Genomic DNA, 20,743 nt, shown 5'->3' with positions numbered 1-20,743 from the left:
CAATGGTGGTGAGTTTCAAATTGCATTTTATCAGATAAGATTTTTAACCGTTGGACTGGGTGAAAACACAGAAAAAAATAGTTGAGCCATTTAAACTTTTTAAATAAAGCAAAAACAACTTTGTTTAAATCTGAGAATAATTCCCAATCTAAAAAGAAAATGACAGAAATACTTTCTGTTGTGCAGTTTAGAAAGTGCTAAATCCATGCAGGAGCAATCTCTTCAGAAAGGCTAGCCAGACACTGAAGTGCAAACATCCAAGCAGGAAGTCAAAGTATTTTATAAAAGGAGTCAGGAGGCGAGTGGTTTTTTTATTAAGTGGTGCTGTACTGGTGCTGTTATACCTGTAAACAATGGAAATGTGTTGATGTGCATCTTATGCTGTTGTTGCTTTTCAAGTTTATGAGAGCGGAACAAATAAAAACCACATCAGTGTTCCATAAGTTCTAGTCAAAATGTTGTAGTTAGACACAAAGGCTTCAACTTCTCTGGAGGCTTTTGGCTCTAAGTAAACATCTTCTATGAAGTCAGACACAAGTTAGAATGACTTTACCTGCTGCTTTATACAAGACCCATCCACCAGTTAGGGCCTTCATTTTAGGATGCTCCTCATGCAGAGCTACAGTAATCTGGGTTAGGATTAAAAGAAATCAAAAATGTCCTCACGATTAATTTGCCGTATCAAATTGTAACATTTTGAAGTTAAGAATGAGTTTTTCTTAACGAGGTAAAGGCATCTAAAAGTGAGAAAGTACCTCTTCGTGATCAGCGCTTTCAGCTATGCTGAGTATTCGCCCTCTAAGAAGCCGTATTTCAGTCTTTGCGGTTTTTGTCGTGGAATCAGGCAGAAGACAAAAATGTAACTCAAGGTTGCTAACTGCATGTATGACAGTACCAGGAGCTGGGAAACGCCTCTTTCCTTTAGATTGCCTTCTTTGAAACATTGCTGGAAATGAACTGGAAATAAGATTGTATGTTTGAGGCACTAAATACTTGGCCACCTTCTCCACAATTAAAGCAAAACTACTCGTCTGATTGCAAGTTACTTTCAGTGTTGGGAAGGTTACTTTGAAAATGTATTCCACTACAGATTACATGCCCCAAATGTAGTTTGTAACATATTATTAAGTTTCTCAATGAGAGTAACGTATTCTGAATACTTTGAATTACTTAATATGTTATCAAGCTTTTTACAACTACATGAATGTACTATTGCTGTGTGATTTATTACTGTTACTGAAGGTTACTCGCCATACCAATACCAACTAGATGTTTAAACCTTAATATAAATGAGTAACAGTAGGGTGGACATTAGGTAAGGCTGTGCTTTTGCAGCGATCTCGTATAGAAAACTGTTTCTGTATCAGCAATATGTTTTCTTCTTATCTGTTAATAATCATGTGGAGCTGATTATTGATGATTATTATAGATAGATGATACATTTGCAGCTAGCATGTTGTTAATGCTATCCATCAAGTCTAAAAAAACAGCATGGCAATACGTGGAGATCCTGAAGGCTCCAAAAAGGATCAGATTATATTTTAAATATTTGTTCAATTCTCCTCCAAACCCCAGCAGCTGTCTATTGTAAGTTTTGAGTGTTTACTAAAATAAAAATAAAAGTGTTCTAACATCTCACTTGTTTTTATTCAGGCATACATGTTTGCTATGTTTATTAAGAGAGATGAAGCTTGTGTTTCTGTCATGTAGTGATTGTGCTTACCTGTATGAAGCTTATAGACAAACAGAAACAGATGATATGTAAAAGTGAATTTTACAAAGTGCTTCAGATACTTTTTAATCTTTTTTTCTTAAAGAAATCTACGACATCATGGTATTTTTTTATGTCATGTGTCATTTCCATTGCAAATATTAATCACAGTTAAATTAAGAGGGGAGCTGTGATGTCATCAAGTACACTGCCGTGGAACGATCGCGCTGCGTTCTCGGGACGTCCGGACTCCCGTGTGAACTTATGAAGTCCGGACTAGTGAGAACGCGAGTACTGAGAAATAGTCTAACAGTCTGTAGTCTGTAAACTAACCTCAGCTAACGCCAGCTAACAATGTTAGCTCGGTGGCGAGTAGCCTTCATTAATAGTAATAAAAATCACACAGCAATAATACGTCAAAGATACTGAAGTTTGATTTGATTTGCACCAATGAAACACAGTTAATGAACAGTATGTGTAATTCCTCATTTATTTTAGACCTACATCAAACAATAAAATATTATAAAGCCGTGCGTTATTATTCTATATTGTTATTATTCTTCCTATTATTCTATATTCTTTCCATTTTCTCTCCTTTATTATTTATAACACACTGTTTATGTATTTATGGCTCTGTTTTGTACATTTAAATAGGTTTTAGAAAGAAAGAAGGACGTTTATTCCAAGCGGAACAAAGAATTTAACATCCTCCTCCTGCCGGAACTTCAGAGCGGGACATCCGGCGGAAGTAAAGATTTTTAAAAGGCGGCAGTTTGGTTGTTCCAGCGTTGACTTTTGGAGGCTCGCTTTGTGCTGTGTGTGAGCCGAGTGTGTGTGTGAGCCGAGTGTGTGTGAGCCGAGTGTGTGTGAGCCGTGTGTGTGTGAGCCGAGTGTGTGAGAGCCGAGTGTGTGAGCCGAGTGTGTGTGAGCCGAGTGTGTGTGAGCCGAGTGTGTGAGAGCCGAGTGTGTGAGAGCCGTGTGTGTGAGAGCCGTGTGTGTGAGAGCCGAGTGTGTGTGAGCCGAGTGTGTGAGAGCCGTGTGTGTGTGAGCCGAGTGTGTGTGAGCCGAGTGTGTGTGAGCCGAGTGTGTGAGCTGTGGCAGTAACAATGCCTTCAGTTCAGTATCTGAGAGAGTTTATCAACGAGCGACTAACTGCTGCTGCTGAACAAATATTCTTGGAGTTTGAAAAAACGATCGTCCAGTACGAGGAAGAGATCGACCGTCAGCGCAGACTGCTGGATATCACCTGGAAACCCCAAATCAAGCTGCACAGGACAGGTGAGTGTCCCTCTGAGGGAGGATCCTAATCACAGCTCTGCGGGACATTTATGATTGTGAGGACTTTTTGGAGATGTGAGCTAACAAAGCGCAAACAGAGGACAGGACTGCACTGTGCTCCATTCAAACAGCAGGCGCTGAAATCAGCCTGGATTTGAGCCTTTTCTCTGACCTGGATCCATCACTCAATCCTGTGAATCGTTTGAAAAACTTTTTGTTTGGCGGTGAAACGTGTGTGTTTGATGGTGCGTTCAGGTGCACCTCCTAAACTCAGTAATCTAGCCTGAAAAGGTTTTTCCTTGATTTCCTTCTTCTTCTTCTTCTTCTGCAGAGCTGTAAAGAGTTCAGTGTTAATGTCATAACAATAAGTCTTTTTTTATTTCTCCATCAGTGATGTCAGAGTGGGCGCCCGGGCCCTTTGTGATGATTGTCATAAAAGCTAAAGTCGCACATGTGCACGGTTCCTGTGGTCACGTTTACACTCGTGTGAGAAAAACAAAGTCCAGCATGTTGTTGTTCAGAGTCACGGACGTGACTGAAAGAAGTGACAGAGTTTAATGTGCAGCCTCGGCACAATCAAACCTAATATTGAAATTATGAACTGCTGCTGTGCTGAGGTGGCTTTACCTTCCAGATGTTTGTCTTTATCTGAATAAATGCAGATCTGACATCAGTGACTTACAGCTGATTGGATGGCTGAACTCTCACATACATGAGCGGCGCAGTCATGCTGTAAAGTCCTGTTAATGTTTCTGTGGTTGTGACTTCTTTCTTCTGTCCTCCAGACGTCCCACAGCAGCAGGTCTGTGAGGAGGAGGAGGAGGTTCTCCTGAGCAGCAGCTCTGGAACCAGGAGAGGAGCTCCAGTGTGGACCAGGAGGAACCAGAACCTCCACAGATTAAAGAGGAACAGGAGGAACTGTGCAGCAGTCAGGAGGGAGAGCAGCTGGGACTGAAGGAGGAGACTGAAGTTCATAATGATCCTGTGCAGTACGAGGAAGAGATGGAGCGTCAGCGCAGACTGCTGGATATCACCTGGAAACCCCAAATAAAGCTGCACAGGACAGGTGAGTGTCACTCTGAGGGATGAATGAACTCACACATGACTGGGACTCATGGAGGCTCCTGATCACAGCTCTGTGGTACGTTTACTTTGAGGCTGCAGGGATGTTTCTGGAGGACAGAAGGTTAATGTGTCTCTGTTTAAACAAACATTCAGCTTTAAACTCACCCGAGGACGCTGCTACGAGGCAGGATTGGGGTTTTCCTCTCACACTTCTTACTGGGTACATCACCATGGTAACTGATGGCTTATTGCAGCATAACTAAGGGAGGATTCAGGGTCACCTGGTCCAGCCCTAACTATATGCTTTAGCAAAAAGGAAAGTGTGAAGCCTAATCTTGAAAGTAGAGATAGTGTCTGTCTCCTGAATCCAAACTGGAAGCTGGTTCCACAGAAGAGGGGCCTGAAAACTGAAGGCTCTGCCTCCCATTCTACTTTTAAATACTCTAGGAACAACAAGTAGGCCTGCAGAGCGAGAGCGAAGTGCTCTAATAGGGTGATATGGTACTACAAGGTCATTAAGATAAGATGGGGCCTGATTATTTAAGACCTTGTATGTGAGGAGCAGGATTTTGAATTCTGGATTTAACAGGAAGCCAATGAAGGGAAGCCAAAACAGGAGAAATCTGCTCTCTCTTTCTAGTCCCTGTCAGGACTCTTGCTGCAGCATTTTGGATTAGCTGAAGACTTTTCAGGGAGTTTTTAGGACATCCTGATAATAAAGAATTACAGTAGTCCAGCCTGGAAGTAATAAATGCATGAACTAGTTTTTCAGCATCACTCTGAGACAGGATATTTCTAATTTTAGAGATGTTGCACAAGTGGAAGAAAGCAGTCTTACATATTTGTTTAATATTTGTGTGAAAGACACACAAAGACTCTCACACACCCGCTACAGTCTTCTGGATATCAATGTAAGGTTTAAAACCTTACCTGAAGACGCTCTAACAAAAGATCCACAGAAGCTAGGCCTGTTCCGTGAGTGCGCCCTTGAATTGAAACGTGGGTGTGACATGTAGCCCCAGTTTCACTCATTGTGGCCAATTTGTACATGGACGAATTGGAAAAGAGGGCTCTGTTATCCTACTCTGGAACACCACCAAGTCATTGGTTCAGGTATGTGGATGGCGCTCGGGCTGCCACGATTGGTCGACTATCAAAATCGTTGACAACTAATTTAATTTTTGACGCGTCGTTTGAAGCTTTGTAAGATCCTGAAAGACGCAGGAATAAGTAGTAGGATTTAAGAGTGTAATAACAGACTGAAACAGAAGATGGCAGCACTGCATGTACAGGGATGCCAGCTGCCGTTAAACACAGAAGAAGGAGAAGCTGTGTCCAGTATCGTAGCTGTGTCCAAATTCAGGGGCCGAATCCTTTGGAGGGCGCATTTGTAGGCAGATTATGTTACAGCGACCCGACGAAGGCTGTCCAAATTTGAAGACTCCTCCAAAGGCAGGGCTGTAGACTAACTTTTTGCCACGGTTGCACTGATGCCCCTAACTTTTTTTTTTTTTCTTAGGCGCACCCAAATTTTTCAACCGCATTGCTTAACATCACAGTTTGTGTGTGCACTTTTTTGGGAGCGGGAGAAACTGGTGTCCATACAGACAATATTGATTTGTAAATGATTAACTAACAATCTTGTCAACACAAAGTTCTTTATTTGGAGCACAGTTCTACCAGAAAGATAAGTTAGTGAAAAAGTTCTTGTGCTTAAAGTGCGTTGGCACTCTTTGTCAATATTGTAGACAATGTTAAACTTAATCATCACATCGGCTCCTCTGACGACCTGTTTGCTGCTGCCTGCTGCTGAAAGGCAGTGGGGAGAGGGGACACTTGGGCAGTGCATTTATTGCAGCATATAATGTGTCTGACTATGAATTTCAGACGGATCAGGCCTTAAGAAAAAGTTATCAATCGTTCTTTTCATCTTTTCTTATTACCCACAGCTACATCCACTTCTGTCAGGCCTAGGCTGCTCACTAGGGCTGAGTATCATCACTGATTTCTATAATCCATTCGATTTGATTCAGTTTAGCCTCAGACAGTCAGAAATATTATAATTCTGATCATTTATCAGCACTGATACATGTGAGACTTCATCAGAATTGTGAACATCACAGCAGATGCCTTTGTGTCAAAGTAACTGAGAATAAAACACAGAAAAACATGAAGGAGATTTTCCTGGCCTGGCGTTTTATAGCAGATAACCTTAAAAATATTCTGCAATATTCTGCAATTTTGCATAATTTTAAAAAGTTTAAATTTCTTCAGTATTGAACAGCAGAAATTAGGCTTTCTTGTCCGAGGTCATTTAAGTAAAAAAGAAAAGAAAAAGACAGCGGCCGACAGCGCTGTAGACAACGGTAGACTGGTGGGTAATAAGCCAATGAAAAATGCAGAAAACAGAGATTTGAGACGGGAAACTGTTCTTGAAGTACAGGGAGAGAGAGAGAGAGAGAGAGAGAGAGAGAGGGAGAGAGAGCTGTGCATGAAGTGTGATATTTTTTTTTTTTTTTTTTTTTTATTGTGGTGGAAGCAAAAGAGCAAAAGTCAGAGGGAATTAATGACGATGTTTACATGAAGCGTAGTTTCGATCTTCTTTTGCTGCTGGTTCAGTGAATTTTGGTTGAACAGAGACAAAACCTAAACACAAAGCGCAGACCTGCCGACGCATCAGAATCTGTGAGCTGTCGGCTTTCAGCCCCGACGGCGTGTCCGTGTTCGGGCCGTCGGATGAGAAAGCCGAGAAAGCTGATTCTGATGCGTCGGTCCGCTCCGTGTTTACATCTTTGTGTGGAATCCGTGTGCCTGCTCTCATTTACTGTTTTAGCTGTTTGGTGGTTGTTGAAATAGTTTTGTGAGGTTTAACTTCAGATTCTGGCGTTTCTGGCAAAATACATTTATATTTAAAAGTCAATTCAGGATTTAATGAATCGATATCGCTTTATTCAACTACTCACCTCTCTCTATCCACCTGCACTTTCAAACGTACACACAAAGGACTACGGGACAACTACAGGACCATGGCCAATCAGAGAGGTCCCGCCCCTGACTATCTCTGATTGGTTTAGACCACGATAGGGGCATAATGTGTGTCTGTTCTTGACCACACGGAGACTTTCAGAGTTTTTTAGTTGCACCATTTAAAAATATTGTCACATTTGTGACCTAATTGGTCGCACTCTAGAGCCCTCAAATGTGGCCTACAAATGCGTCCTTCATTTCCCCAGATTTGAAGGATGGGTCGGGTGTGTCCTTCATGGCCCAACCTATCCCAGAATTCATAGCGCAGCCCAGCAAATTCAGTTTCCAACAATGGCGGCCACTACTTAGTTTTAATATTGCTCTTATTAATCTTTCTGGGTCACAAAATAAACTTTTAACATATTTTCAGGCGAGAATGTAGCTGTGTAAACTTTAAATATCTGCTCGGTTTATCAAGACATCACATATTTGCAAAAGTGCTCCAACGTTTTTGGAGACGTCCGTTACCCACCAGCTCGATAGCAAGCCGGGGCAAGAACAGCGAACTCCCTGCACATCGTTTTCAAATCCCCACGGTCTTTCGCTACTCAGGTTAAACATGATATATAAGTCAGTTAGATAACTTAAAAATGTTATTGTTTGGCTTTTTTTCAGTGTTTTATTTGTTCCTGAGTAAATCAGTTTGGCTGAGATTAAAGTTCTAGTTTTCACACAGCTGAATAAACGTCAAACAGAAAACAGATTAAACAGAAGTGTGAGATGGTCGAGAATTTACTCCAGTGTCCTGTTATATTTTATATTATTTATATTTTATCTGCAAATTTCATTAACAGTTTAATAAACTATCATCTTGTCTTTATTTTTTGAAACACTTCAACTGTAAGCTAATGATAGTTATATAAGAGCAGACACATGCTGGTGCAATAAGCTGTACGTTTTACGTCCATTGGATGCATGATCTGATTAGTCGACTAATCGCAAAAATAATCGGTGACTAGTCGACTATCAAAATAATCGTTTGTGGCAGCCCTAGATGACACCTGGGTGAAAATCAAATCTCAGGACGTTCCACAATTCACGGATCACATTAACTCGGTGGACCGACACATCAAATTCAGCAGGGAGGATATGAAAAGTGGCAGGTGAGCCTTCTTAGACTGTGAGATTTCCATCAGTAATGGGGGACATTTAAAAGCTGACGTGTACCGCAAACCTATGCACACGGATCAGTATTTAATGTTTGACCCTCATCCTCCACTGGAGCATAAACTGGGTGTCATCAGGACACTACAACACAGAGCAAACACCATCCCCACAGACACAGCAGCCAGGGAAGCAGAAGAACAGCACATCAAGAAGGCCCTGAGTAAATGTGGTTATCCCAGCTGGACCTTTGTTAAAGCTGGAGAAGAGCAAAAGAGAAAACCCACAGTGATCCCGTATGTGTCAGCAGTATGGGAACAATTGAGACCCATTTTCTCTAAACACAGCATCTCTGTGACTTTTAAACCACAAAACAGGTGCACTCAGGTGTCAGTCAACACATGAGTGATGCAGTCATGCTGTAAAGTCCTGTTAATTTTTCTGTGGTTGCATCAGTAACTTCTTTCTTCTGTCCCTGTAGACATCCCACATCAGCATGTCTGTGAGGAAGAGGAGGAGGTTCTCCCTGAGCAGCAGCTCTGGAACCAGGAGAGGAGCTCAAGTGTGGACCAGGAGGAACCAGAACCTCCACAGATTAAAGAGGAACAGGAGGAACTGTGCAGCAGTCAGGAGGGAGAGCAGCTGGGACTGAAGGAGGAGACTGATACCTTTATGGTGACTACTGCTGAGGAAGGAGAGCACAGTGAACCAGGAGGAGACGGGGAGCAGCTCCTCTCTGATGACTCTCCTCAAAGTGAAATCACAGATGAAGAATCCAGCAAGTGTGAAGAGTCAGGGTCAAGTGAAACTGTGACCTCGGTGCCAAAGAAGAGACAGAAGAGAGACAGAAGTCACGATGATGTGGAGAGCTGGACTGTGTCAGAGAGTCCCTGCAATGCTGCCACAGGTAGAGAGTCTGATGTTTGCCAAAAATCTGTCAAGAATCAGGCCCAAAGAAAGAAACCCCACACTGATGTGAAACCGTATCCTTGTGACACGTGTGGGAAAAGCTTCAGAGCTAGAAGTACGTGGAAACGCCACCTTGTAACTCACACAGGTGAGAGGCCGTATCCCTGTGATACATGTGGGAAAAGTTTCAGTCGAAGCAGTAACTTGTATGATCACATGAGAACCCACACAGGTGAGAGGCCATATCCCTGTGATACATGTGGGAAAAGTTTCAGTCGAAGCAGTACTTTGTATATTCACATGAGAACCCATACAGGGGAGAAGCCATATCACTGTGATACATGTGGGAAAAGCTTCAGTCAAAGCAGTAATTTGTATATTCACAGGAAAACTCACACAGGTGAAAAGCTTTTTGCTTGTGACACGTGTGGGAAAAGCTTCACTGATAGAAGTACCTGGAAATACCACCTTATCACCCACACAGGTGAGAGGCCATATACCTGTGATACATGTGGGAAAAGTTTCACTCGAAGCAGTCATTTGTATATTCACATGAGAACTCACACAGGTGAGAGGCCATATCCCTGTGATACATGTGGGAAAAGTTTCAGCCAAAGCAGTCGTTTGTATATTCACAGGAGAACCCACACAGGTGAAAAGCTTTTTGCGTGTGATACATGTGGGAAAAGTTTCAGTCGAAAAAGTATTTTGATGTATCACAAGAAAACTCACACCGGTGAGAAGCCGGAAGCTCGTAAAACGTTTCAGTATGAGTAGGAATTTGATAGACTGCATGAGAACTCTCGGGGTTGTTGTTTTCCAGAAATATCTGTCTTTTATGCTGTATTCCTGTTTGTGGTCAGTGTTTTATGTGAGACTTTGAAGTTGAAACTGGGAATCCCTCTGGCCCTTTCTGCCAGCTTTAGTCTGTAATGGTTTGCTTAGGGCACGTTGTTCCTTCTCATGCGTTCATGTATTTTGTGATTTCATCCACTTGTTTTTGTTTCAGCCTTTACAGGTTTTTAGGATCACCTCTAACCTTATGTACTGTATTTTTCGGACTATAAGGCACACTTAAAATCCTTTAAATTGACAGTGTGCTTTATAATCCGGTGCGCCTTATGTAATTCTTTCATCTTTAATAAAATGATCAGCATTGCTGCTTTACCAGGTGTAACAATTAAGTTTAACATCCAGGCATCCATGGAAACAGAATTTATTAAATTTAATGGAGTTACAAGTTAGCAGGAAGTTAGCTCGCTAGTTTCCATCTAAACATGATATAGCATGTTCTGACTGAGAGATTTCTAAAAAATTTCAAACATACAGCTCTGCTATCACTTCAGGATGCTGTAATCGGACCAAACTTCAGTCAGGAGAACAACTGAGATAATCCATCCACAATACGAGGTTAGTCATTAATATACTGCAACAACATGGGAATAGAGCAGCTGCGAGAGAATTCAACAAATGGTACGGAAGTGAAGGAAGCAAGAAGAATGAGTTGAGTAAAGTTTGACTTATCTGACTGTTTTGTTTCACATAAAGCGACTTATGATCCGAAAAATACAGTATGTGTTTTACATAAAGGTGAACTGAAACTGTGGAGTCTGTTCCAAAGATGATTAAAACACTGTACAGTTGTGCATATCTTGGCAGAATTCATGATTTCTTAACCATTTTTCAGACAATATGAATGATAACACACAAACTTTTCTTTCACTCATGGTTAGTGGTTGGCTGAAGCCATTTATTGTCAAACAACTGTTTACTCTTTTTAAATCACAATCACTACACAAATTACCCAAATGACCCTGATCAAAGTTTACATACCCTGGTGAGTTGGCCTGATAACATGCACACAACTTGACACAAAAGGGTTAGAATGGCTATTAAAGGTAATTGTAGAAAGGACCGTGACCCGATACACTGTTCCAGTGTTACTGTTCTCCTGGTTCGGCACATCCGTCCACCAGCTTTCCAGCTGTCTGGCACTCTCCCATGTCTGGTCTCCGACCTCAATATAAAAAGGGAGAAACCTCACTAGCTTGATTATGTCTACCTGTCCCTCCAACCTCCCTGGCACTGCCCCTTGAGCTCACTGCACCACCCCTCCCCTGCAGCTGAGCCCGGTACAACACCGCCACACACCCCCACCGTCCGACTGAGGCCCAGAGGCGATCTGGCCAAACCTGCTAAGCTCTGCGCGAGGGGGAAATGAAATCAGCCACAGCCATGTTCACCCCTGATCTATAGATCACCTTAAACTTAAAGGGCTGCGAAGCCAGATACCACCAGGTGATCCGGGCGTTGGCATCCTTCATGCGGTTTGCAGAAGGTGAATGAGTGTCCCAGGAGGTAATAACGAAGGGAGTCGATTGCCCACCGGATAGCCAGGCACTCCTCCACCATGCTGTACCTCCTCTCATGCTCTGTCAGCTCCCGGCTGATGTGTATGCAACAGGCCTTCTATGGGGTCTGTTTCATACAGGAAAGCAGAGACAGGAGACATGAGTTGTGTTTGGTCTGCAGGCTCTTCCTCATCTGTTTATTAAACAGAATTTCACACCATCCTTTTCTGTTCACTTCGACACACATTTCTCCCCTTCAATCCAGTTTACATGTTAGACCCATTTGATACCTTGTTTTTCTCACAAGCATAAATCTACAAAATAACTTTGAATATCAGTCTCCTTATTTACAGTGAATCTGTAATTACATTTTGCTGCTGTCCAGCTTCAACAATATTTCTGTGCAGTAATGTTAACACTGCGATTAACCTGCTTATTATTACCATTGTAAATTCTTTATATCTTAACAGATTCAACAATATATTACATTTGCAAACAATAAACAAATCATATCCTGCAATTCCCCCCTAACAGTATACATCAGACTATTTACATATATCAACAAAATGAGTAAGAACTGGGTTATGTTGAAATCATCTTTATCAAACCTTCCAGTAACGTCAGGATAAAGCAGGTGTGTCTCGGAGCTACATTTGTCACAAAATAAAACATATGTAATAAAACCAGCTACCTCTTTACACTACAGGTGGAATCGCAGCTTCCATTACAACTGGCGGGAGAGTTTGCTTTCTTTCAATCTATGAAAACACACTTTTTCACAACATTTGTGGTTCTTGGATTATATGTACATTGCAGTTAGCTAATTCGAACTACCAACCTGTTTTATACAGAAAAGTAGAGACAGGAGACATGAGCTGCGCTTGGTCTGCAGGCTCGTCTGAGGTGCAGGACTATCGCACTCACAGCTACTTCCCCCTTGTGGCGATGCCATGACATTTCATCCTCATAACTTTAACTGAAAAGTGCAATACCACAATGCCTTTTACATCGCTACACACTTAAAATCAATTACAATTGTGACCATATGTAGGTGTCACATATAGGATCGGGCAGTCAACCCACCTTACCTGCTGGGAAGGTAAGGTGGGTTGACTTTAATAGAATGGCTATTAAAAGTAACCATCTTCACCTGTGATCTATTTGCTTTTAGTTAGTGGGTATGTATAAAAGGTGAATGACTCTCTGGACTCCTGACAGACCCTTGTACCTTTCATCCAGTGCTGCAATGGTGTTTTTGGATTCTAAGTCATGGGGAAAGCAAAAGAATTGTCAAAGGATCATAGTGAAACCAAACCATCAACAGGAAGGTGCTTATAGTTGAATAAATCAAACTAATGACTGATCGTGACATCCAACTAGTGTTATCTATGTAAATATGAAAGGTTTTTAGGATGAAAAATGAACTGGAATTTTATTATAAGCATTATTTTTTACATGAAAAACTAACCCAGATCTTTGGGATCCTGTTTTATGGCTGAAATTAAGATGTCTGATAGTGAGCTGCAGGTTATTGAGAGGGCCCACTCTTCCATTCTTCGTTGGACTGTTTTCTGCTATATGCCCAGAAGCTTAGAGATGCTAGGAAGTGAGAGGTCCATCTTTATTAGATCTTTGGAAACGTAGAGATCGGCCCTCCTCCGATGACCAGCTGAGCGGTCAACAACAATGGTAGACCCTCTCCTATCCATATTGGAATGGATGAGGCAGAAGAGCTAGTGAAGAGCTTCATGCATTCAAATGTTTAGTTGGATGCAATGCTATTTTCAGTTTTATCACCTTAGTAACATTATCCTCATCCCAAATCTTTATATTGAAATACAGAACAAAATTTCATCTTAGATTTAACAAAGCGATGGATAACAGGTTTATTTGTATAGCGTCATTACTACACTGGAAAATTAACATCATAAGATGTATAAGAATGGCATATATTTCAATTGTTTTTACAAGGTAACCAAAACTAAGACAAATAAACCTACCAGCAATGAAAATGAATATAGCGAACAGATTAGAGTTGATGCACTCACGTAGAGGAACTCGATATGATCAAGGTCAACGGGCTGCTGTTAGAAGACTGCTCCAGCCTGTTATGAAGGTGTTGGAAAACGTGCGTTGCTAAAACTACCTAAAAGAAGAAAACAATAACTGAATTACTGCTGTCATATGAAATGCACCGAAGGAACAATGAACTAAACCGTGTAGAAATAAATAACAGCAAATAACAATGTCATGAAAATCTTTTTATTTTGAATAAATTGTAAATACAGTTGACAAACTAATTATTTTTAAATATGTTCTAACCTGTGCCATCTTGCTGTATATTTTAAAAATTCCAACTATTTTACTTTAATAATGGGAATAAATGAACCCACCAAAGAGTCCCAGGTTCTCCATGCCGGAGGGAGATAGACCAAGGTCCTCTTGATTTACAGTCGCCTGTTCAGTAAAACAATTAGACAGTTTTCAAAGATTTGCATTTTTCCCTAATGCCGGGCTTACACTCTGTGATTTTTGGCCCATTTTGAGCCGATTTTTGAGTCGTGCGACCGTTTTGGCGATCGGCCCGATTTTGGCCTTCATCGTGCGTCGTGCATCGTGTAGTGTACGTGGGGTAACGAGAAGCGATTAACACCTCACGACCAGCTCCCGATTATCAATCGCTTGGTCGCGAAGATTTCAAACCTGTTTGAAATCCTCGCGACCGTCGTGAGGGCGTCACCGCAGCCACTCACACTGCGCACGCGCAAACACATAAATGTCGGTGAAAAAGACGGAGTAGCACAGCAGTGCAGCGTGTGATCTGGACACAAGCGATGGAGGCACTTGTAGAACTTTGGAAAGCTCATCCAAGCCTTTTCGATGTGGCCTCACAAAATTATCACGACCACAACAACCATGAAAAGAGTTGGATGGACATTGCTGCTCAATCACAGCTGCCTGATCAATGTTTTTCATTAGCAATTTAGCAAAGTTGATGGTGGTGGTGTGAGTCTGTGTGAGTGAGAGACAGAGAGGGAGAGCGAGCGACAGGTTTTCTGTTATAACCTTCATTTTATGGACGCACAGTGTGAGCACTCAGGTCGCATCAGAGCATCGGGCCGTATAGTGTGAGACCCTGCATCGTGACCTATGAACTTCTAACCCCTGCGAGTCAATCGTGCAGTTTGAGCAGAAGCTGAATAATGCGACTGAAAAAATCGCACAGTGTATGCCCAGCTTAAGGATGTATTATACACTATCACCTAGGTGAATGTTCCCGTGACAACACGGATGACCCACAACTGAAGTGGCAGGGGCAGGGATAGCTCAGTAGGTAGAGTGTCTGCCCCATGATCGGAAGGTCGGGGGTTCGACTCCACTGAACGGCTACCCTGAGGTACCCCTGAGCAAGGTACCGTCCCTACACACTGCTCCCCGGGCGCTGCATTGGTGGCTGCCCACTGCTTCACTGGGTGAATGGGTTAAATGCAGAGGAGTAATTTCCCTTCGGGGACTAACACAACACACACACACACACACACACTGAAGTGTAGCATGCTTCAAAATAAATAACCTGATGCAGAATAAGTTGAAGTAAACAGTCCCTAAACACATCTGACGTCCATCAAATAAAATATGAACAGACTTCTGTTTGCTGACGCCAGACAGACACTGCACTACAGTTACTACAGAAGCATTTTTGGTCAATCTGGTACTGAATGACAGAGTACTTCTTAATGTCACCGTTTATAAGTTGTCATATATCATATAACTTTCAGTAGCTGTTGAAAGGATTAAGTTGTGCTATACCAATGGTCAGCGATACCATTAATACTTTAGTATTATTTCAACACAAACTCAGGGGTGACCCGGGACCAGTGCTGAGGTCAAGTCAGAGCATTTCAGTTATATGACCAACACGACATCCCATCAGGATTAAACTTCGATCCAAACACATTATTCTCCACGGTGCTGATTGTAAGCAGACCGAACTGCCCACACAGGAGAATATTTAACACTAGGAGTGATGTTGAGAGCCCTTTTTAAGCTTTGAGAAACTGGAAAAACTACACAGTGTAATAACCCAAAATGATTGTGTTTTTGTTCCACTAAACCATAAAGTAATGCTTACCAGCGCTGCAGAAGCACCCTTGCCATCCTTCATCTTCAAAATGTGTAACCCTTCCGGGACCTGAGGGTCACTAAAGCGCCACACCGACAGCCAAACCCACCTGTTCTCTGATTGGATTTGGAGCAAATGGAGTGAAGAGATTCTGAAAAAAGAAGAGAATCTAAAATGGAAACAAAAACGGCAAAACGACAAGGCAACGAGCACTTGGACTGCTGGCAAAGAATGATGTAGCAAGAATCCAAGGTCAGAATGCACAAAACAGAAAAGCCATTGTTCTTCAGGAAGCGGGACCAAGATAGTATGAGATAAGAACTGAAGACGGTCATGTGCTCAGAAGGAACTGTCGCAATCTACTGAAAACCAAAGAGACTTTTCAGGGGGAATAATGTGGTGAGGAAGATGAAAATGTTGATGTGTCACATGCAGAGACATTATCTGACTTGAAACTAGATGGACACGAGAAAGTGGAGAATGGTGATGTTTTTTCACGACCTGTGTTGAGGAGGTCATAACGTAAGATCAAAAGACCAGTTAAGCTTGATCTGTAAAAACTAGTAAACTGGATTTTTTTTATTTTATATTCTGATGGTTAAAAAAAACTACATGCATGGTTTTTGAACTGTCATAATTACTTGTAGTATTTATAATGTACAGTAAAGATCTGCAGGTCAAGCAGGAAGCTTGTGTTGAAAAATGGTTCATTACTCGAAGCTTTTCAACACAGTCATCTCTGGTGGCCAAAAATATTGTGGCATGTTGGGAGCAGCTAGTTATCTCCCATCATGCTTTGGGAGCAGATGTTGCCAGTTAAGACGTAAAACTGTGTATTTGCATTTGTTTTTGTTATGTAACTCTGATGGCCCATTCCTGAGGAAAATAGAGGAGCTCATCGCCTGCCTGGAAGCGGTGAATGGAGCCCGACCGAAGAAGAGGGAAGACCCCCATCTACCTCCGCCCTCCCTTTGCTAAACGTGTTGCGGCAGAGCAGAAGATCAGGGAGATGGCAGAGGCGGGCATCGTCGAACCCTCAAACAGCCTCTGGGAAGCCCTGGCCATACTGGTGCAGAAAAAGGATGGTAACCGGTAACTTTCCTTGGTCATGTGGTCAGTGCAGCAGGGGTTTCCACTGACCCCGCAAAGGTGGCACCCTGCCTCTGATCTGCACTAGTTGAGGCCCCAGTGCTAGCCTACCCAGACCTGCAGCTCCCATTTGTCGTGGACACTGATGCCAGCAACACGGGTGTTGGGGCTGTACTTTCACAGGAAGGCTCAGATGGGGAGCGGATCATCTCCTACTACAGCTCCCTCAGCAGGTCAGGGAGGAACTATTGCGTCACCTGTCGAGAGCTGCTGGCCAGGTGGAGCGGACTTTAGGTGTCAGCTCCACCTGCCAGTAGGTCAAGGGAACTGAACCAGCAGGACCAAGCAATGTAGTGGAGGGCACCGTCAATCCGAAGCAATGGGTAGGAGTCCTTGCGTGTGACTTCATTGAGTAGACGATAGTCGACACAAAAACCCCAGGTGCAATCCTGTCTCCATCATTTCAGACCCTACCTCTACAGGAAGAAATTCCCTCTGCGTACAGACCATGCGTCCCTCATGTGGCTTCTCAACTTTAAAGAGCCAGAGGGAAAGCTAGCCCGGTGGCTGGAGACGCTGCAGGAATATCACTTTGAGGTTTGCCACTGGGTGGGATGTCTCCACACTAATGCAGGCACACACAGAAGAGTGCAAATACTCCCAACACCTGGAGGACCGTGAGGGCATAACTCTGGAGGTCGCATCACCACAGGGGGCCACGCAGTAACCGGGTCATTGCAGCAGATTTCAATGCAAGACACTCTACGAGACCACCCATCTCCCATGCTACAGTTAGCAAACTGCTTGCTAAGTTTCGTGAAACTGGTTCAGTGTTGGATTTGCCAAAATGTGGACGCAAGAAAACTGTCACTAATGAAGAAACATCAGTGGCTGTCCTAGCTTCATTCAGCAAGAGCCCACAGCGTAGCACTCGCCGCATGTCACTGGAGAGTGGCATTAGTCGAACATCCTTCGGGCGGATATTAGCTACTCACAAATGGCACCCTTACAAACTCCAGCTACTGCAGCATCTCAACGAGGATGACCCAGATCGGCGCACAGAATTTGCAGAATGGGCAAAACAAAAATTGGAACAGGACCCTCAGTTCATGCAGAAGATTTTGTTCAGTGATGAGGCAAACTTTTATGTGAATGGTGAAGTTAACAAACAAAACCACCGCTATTGGTCTGACACTAACCCACATTGGATGGATCCCTCCAAGACTGTTGGAACAACAAAAGTGATGGTTTGGTGTGGTTTATGGGGTACAACGATTGTTAGAGTGAATTGTTAAATGTTGTCATTTCTATGCTTGCCAACTCTGATGAAAAGGATTCCACTGCCCTTCCCCCCAGATTCTCGAGGTTCTGGTTGGGGGGGCTGTAATGTTTTATTGCAGATACATCCTATCTGGAAGATCTGCTTCTTTTGATGTAAGCTTCCTGCGTTTACGACCCTTTGGTCAGCAGGAGGTAACACACACACACACACACACACACACACACACACACACACACACACACACACACACACACACACATTCTTACTTACATACAGAAGTTCACACATATACATACAATGCCTTAGAACCATGTGGGCGTTGCTTTGCTGTGTTTTGTGTGAACTGTCTCTCAATAAAAGGCAGCGAGAGGAGGCCATCGTCGGGGTCATTCGTGATGAGCTAAGATACCGACGAGGCCTCCCTTGCGCAACTAAATGATCGAACGCTGTTGCCTTGTTTTCCTTTCACGGGAAGAAGTCCTGGATACAGCGGGGTCTGAGTTTAGACCCAACATTTATTTGGTCCTTCCAGAGCCGGAGCCTAACACATCGCATTCACCAAGGAGAGGGAGAGGACGCCACCGCAGTCTGCTAGCAGCCATTGTCTGGGACGATTGACGAAAGCCCTGGTACTTTGCTTTGTTCCAGGCTGGACAGTTTGCGCCTGAACTCCCCTCAGGATGGATGGCGATTGACAGGAACCAGAGACTCTTCCCATGAACAAAAACAACACGAACAGTGAGTAGAAAAGGCCTTATGCGTCACTGAGACTGCGCGGGCAGACGTGGGTCCAGGGGAGCGCTGGTTGCGCGGTTACACGCGAACCTAAAACAATAGAGAGCGGCTACGTGACCGTGCGGTTTCTCGCAGGTACGGGAGTGCGCCAGCCGTGCGGGAAGGACGCAGGCTACTAAAGAAACGGCTCCGTAGCTGCGCGGTTTCACGCGAGCACGGGAGTGCGTTGGACTGTGCGTTTAGGACGCAGGTCCATGAAAGCTGTGCGTGCAGACGCAAGCGATAGGCCTATGTTGTGTGTGTGCAGGCCAGACGTGGTCGGCGTGAGTGTGGCTGTTTGTTGTCTTGTAATGGAGACTAAACTGTGTAAGTCTGCCTTGAAAGTGGATGAAATACACTGCAAAGTTTTTTATTGGGCAGCACGTGGTGTGTGGATCGTTGAAGAATGAAGTGAAATTGTGCGCTAAGCAGAAGTGAGTGTGAGCGTGTCTGACGTCACGGTGTGTGTGAAAAGGTATCCAGCTGGGGCAGACGTGATTCTGCAGGTCACCTGCCCAGTGGACAAAGAAATAACATAAGTTGTGTGGTGAATGATAACACGAAGAGTGTTTGATGTTTCTCAGCCTGAAACAGCTGTAATGCTACTTTCTGTTTTGGAGAAAAGGACAGTTTAAAAAAACAGAGAGAGAGAGAGAGGTGTGTGTTGTTTTAAGCAGTGATGAGAATAATGAAAATGTGATGAGAGGAACACAAAAACATACAGAAAATACATCAACTATTCTAACCCTACATGTATACACAATAAATGATACTCATGAAGACCAGACAGCATCTTAAGCATGAGATTCTGTTTGTCATCTTATCCAAGTCACTAGTAAGATGAAAGTGATACATAGACTAGTGGACGAATATTATTAGTAGGACAGATGACCGCATCATAGAGGAAAGCAGAATGCTGATGGGGGGTCTTACATGAGTGAGCTGAGTGAGCTGATTGTGAGTTTCTGGTGTGTGAAGAAGTTTTACCATGGCACACATTTGGTTACATGAGAAGAAACTTATTATCCCTCTGGTCTTGTTCAACATCACTACCCTTTCAGCTTGATGGTGGCCAAAAGTGGCCACCTACAGGTTAGGCCTGTAATTTTTTGTTTGTTTGTTTTTTTGCCATTTTTTCTGCATAAAGCTTTTAAGTAACTTCAGTTCTTTCCATAAATATAAAATAATTATTACTTTTTTATTTTTTAACCCTTTAAACACCAGTTTGTTTGTCCACTGCACCAGCTGGACGACAACCTCAAATCTCGCAATTTTATATAATTGCATTGCTACTGAAATTTCTTGTATTATTAATAGTAGGGTCTGGGGGCATATAATTGATTCACATCAACATTGATTATAATGCATTGTTATTTTAGTGCAGAGAGAGCAAAAACATAAAAACTCCCTCTCAGCTTGTTCGTGGCCACAAATGGCCACCCCTTGTTTACATTTACAAAATGGTATAAAATTCATATATATTAAAAAAAATGTCCAGTTCTTTTTACTTGATTTTTTAGATTAGCATCAGGGCTGTTCATGAAAATCAAAATTTCATTCAAATTCTGAAATTTAACCCTTTAAATACCAGTTAGAGCACATAATCATAACAACTCATAAAGAAAATCATAAAAAATCATAAAATGCCATCAGATTTTTTTCCAAATAAAACATGCCATCTAAATTATTTTCTGGCAGAAAACCATGATGGAGGTTAGATGGCAAAATAGCCAATAATTAACAGTATCAATGAGTCCAGTTTTTTTTATGATTAGCATCAGGGTTGTTTTCATTCAAATTCTGAAATTTAACCCTTTTACCAGTTTGTAACAACTCATAAATAGAGAAAATCATAAAAACAAAAAAAACTCTCTGTCAGTATTGTTCATCTTTGTTTTTTGGCCAAAAATGGCCATGGCCCCCCCTGTTTACATTTACAGAATACTATAAAATTATTATATATTAAAACATTTTTCTACTTAGACCAACTTCATTTTTTAAATGAAAACCAGTCCTAGTCATGAAAACCA

The 20,743-nt window shown here is 42.6% G+C and overlaps 1 protein-coding gene across 1 annotated transcript; it reads left to right on the top strand.

Annotated features, from left to right (window-relative positions):
• The first annotated feature begins 3,820 nt into the window (after window positions 1-3,820).
• Window positions 3,821-10,204, top strand: LOC116309355 (zinc finger protein 664-like). Its single transcript, XM_039602458.1, has 2 exons — window positions 3,821-4,055; window positions 8,667-10,204. Exons 1-2 carry the CDS (start codon window positions 3,992-3,994, stop codon window positions 9,869-9,871), a joined length of 1,269 nt encoding a protein of 422 aa, XP_039458392.1. The 5' UTR covers window positions 3,821-3,991; the 3' UTR covers window positions 9,872-10,204.
• The last annotated feature ends 10,539 nt before the right edge of the window (window positions 10,205-20,743 follow it).

Source organism: Oreochromis aureus, linkage group 18 (genome assembly GCF_013358895.1).
Source record: "Oreochromis aureus strain Israel breed Guangdong linkage group 18, ZZ_aureus, whole genome shotgun sequence".
NCBI classification, from domain to species: domain Eukaryota; kingdom Metazoa; phylum Chordata; class Actinopteri; order Cichliformes; family Cichlidae; genus Oreochromis; species Oreochromis aureus.
The sequence above is the reverse complement of the archived record's forward strand: the minus strand, read 5'-3'. Positions and strand labels throughout refer to the sequence as shown.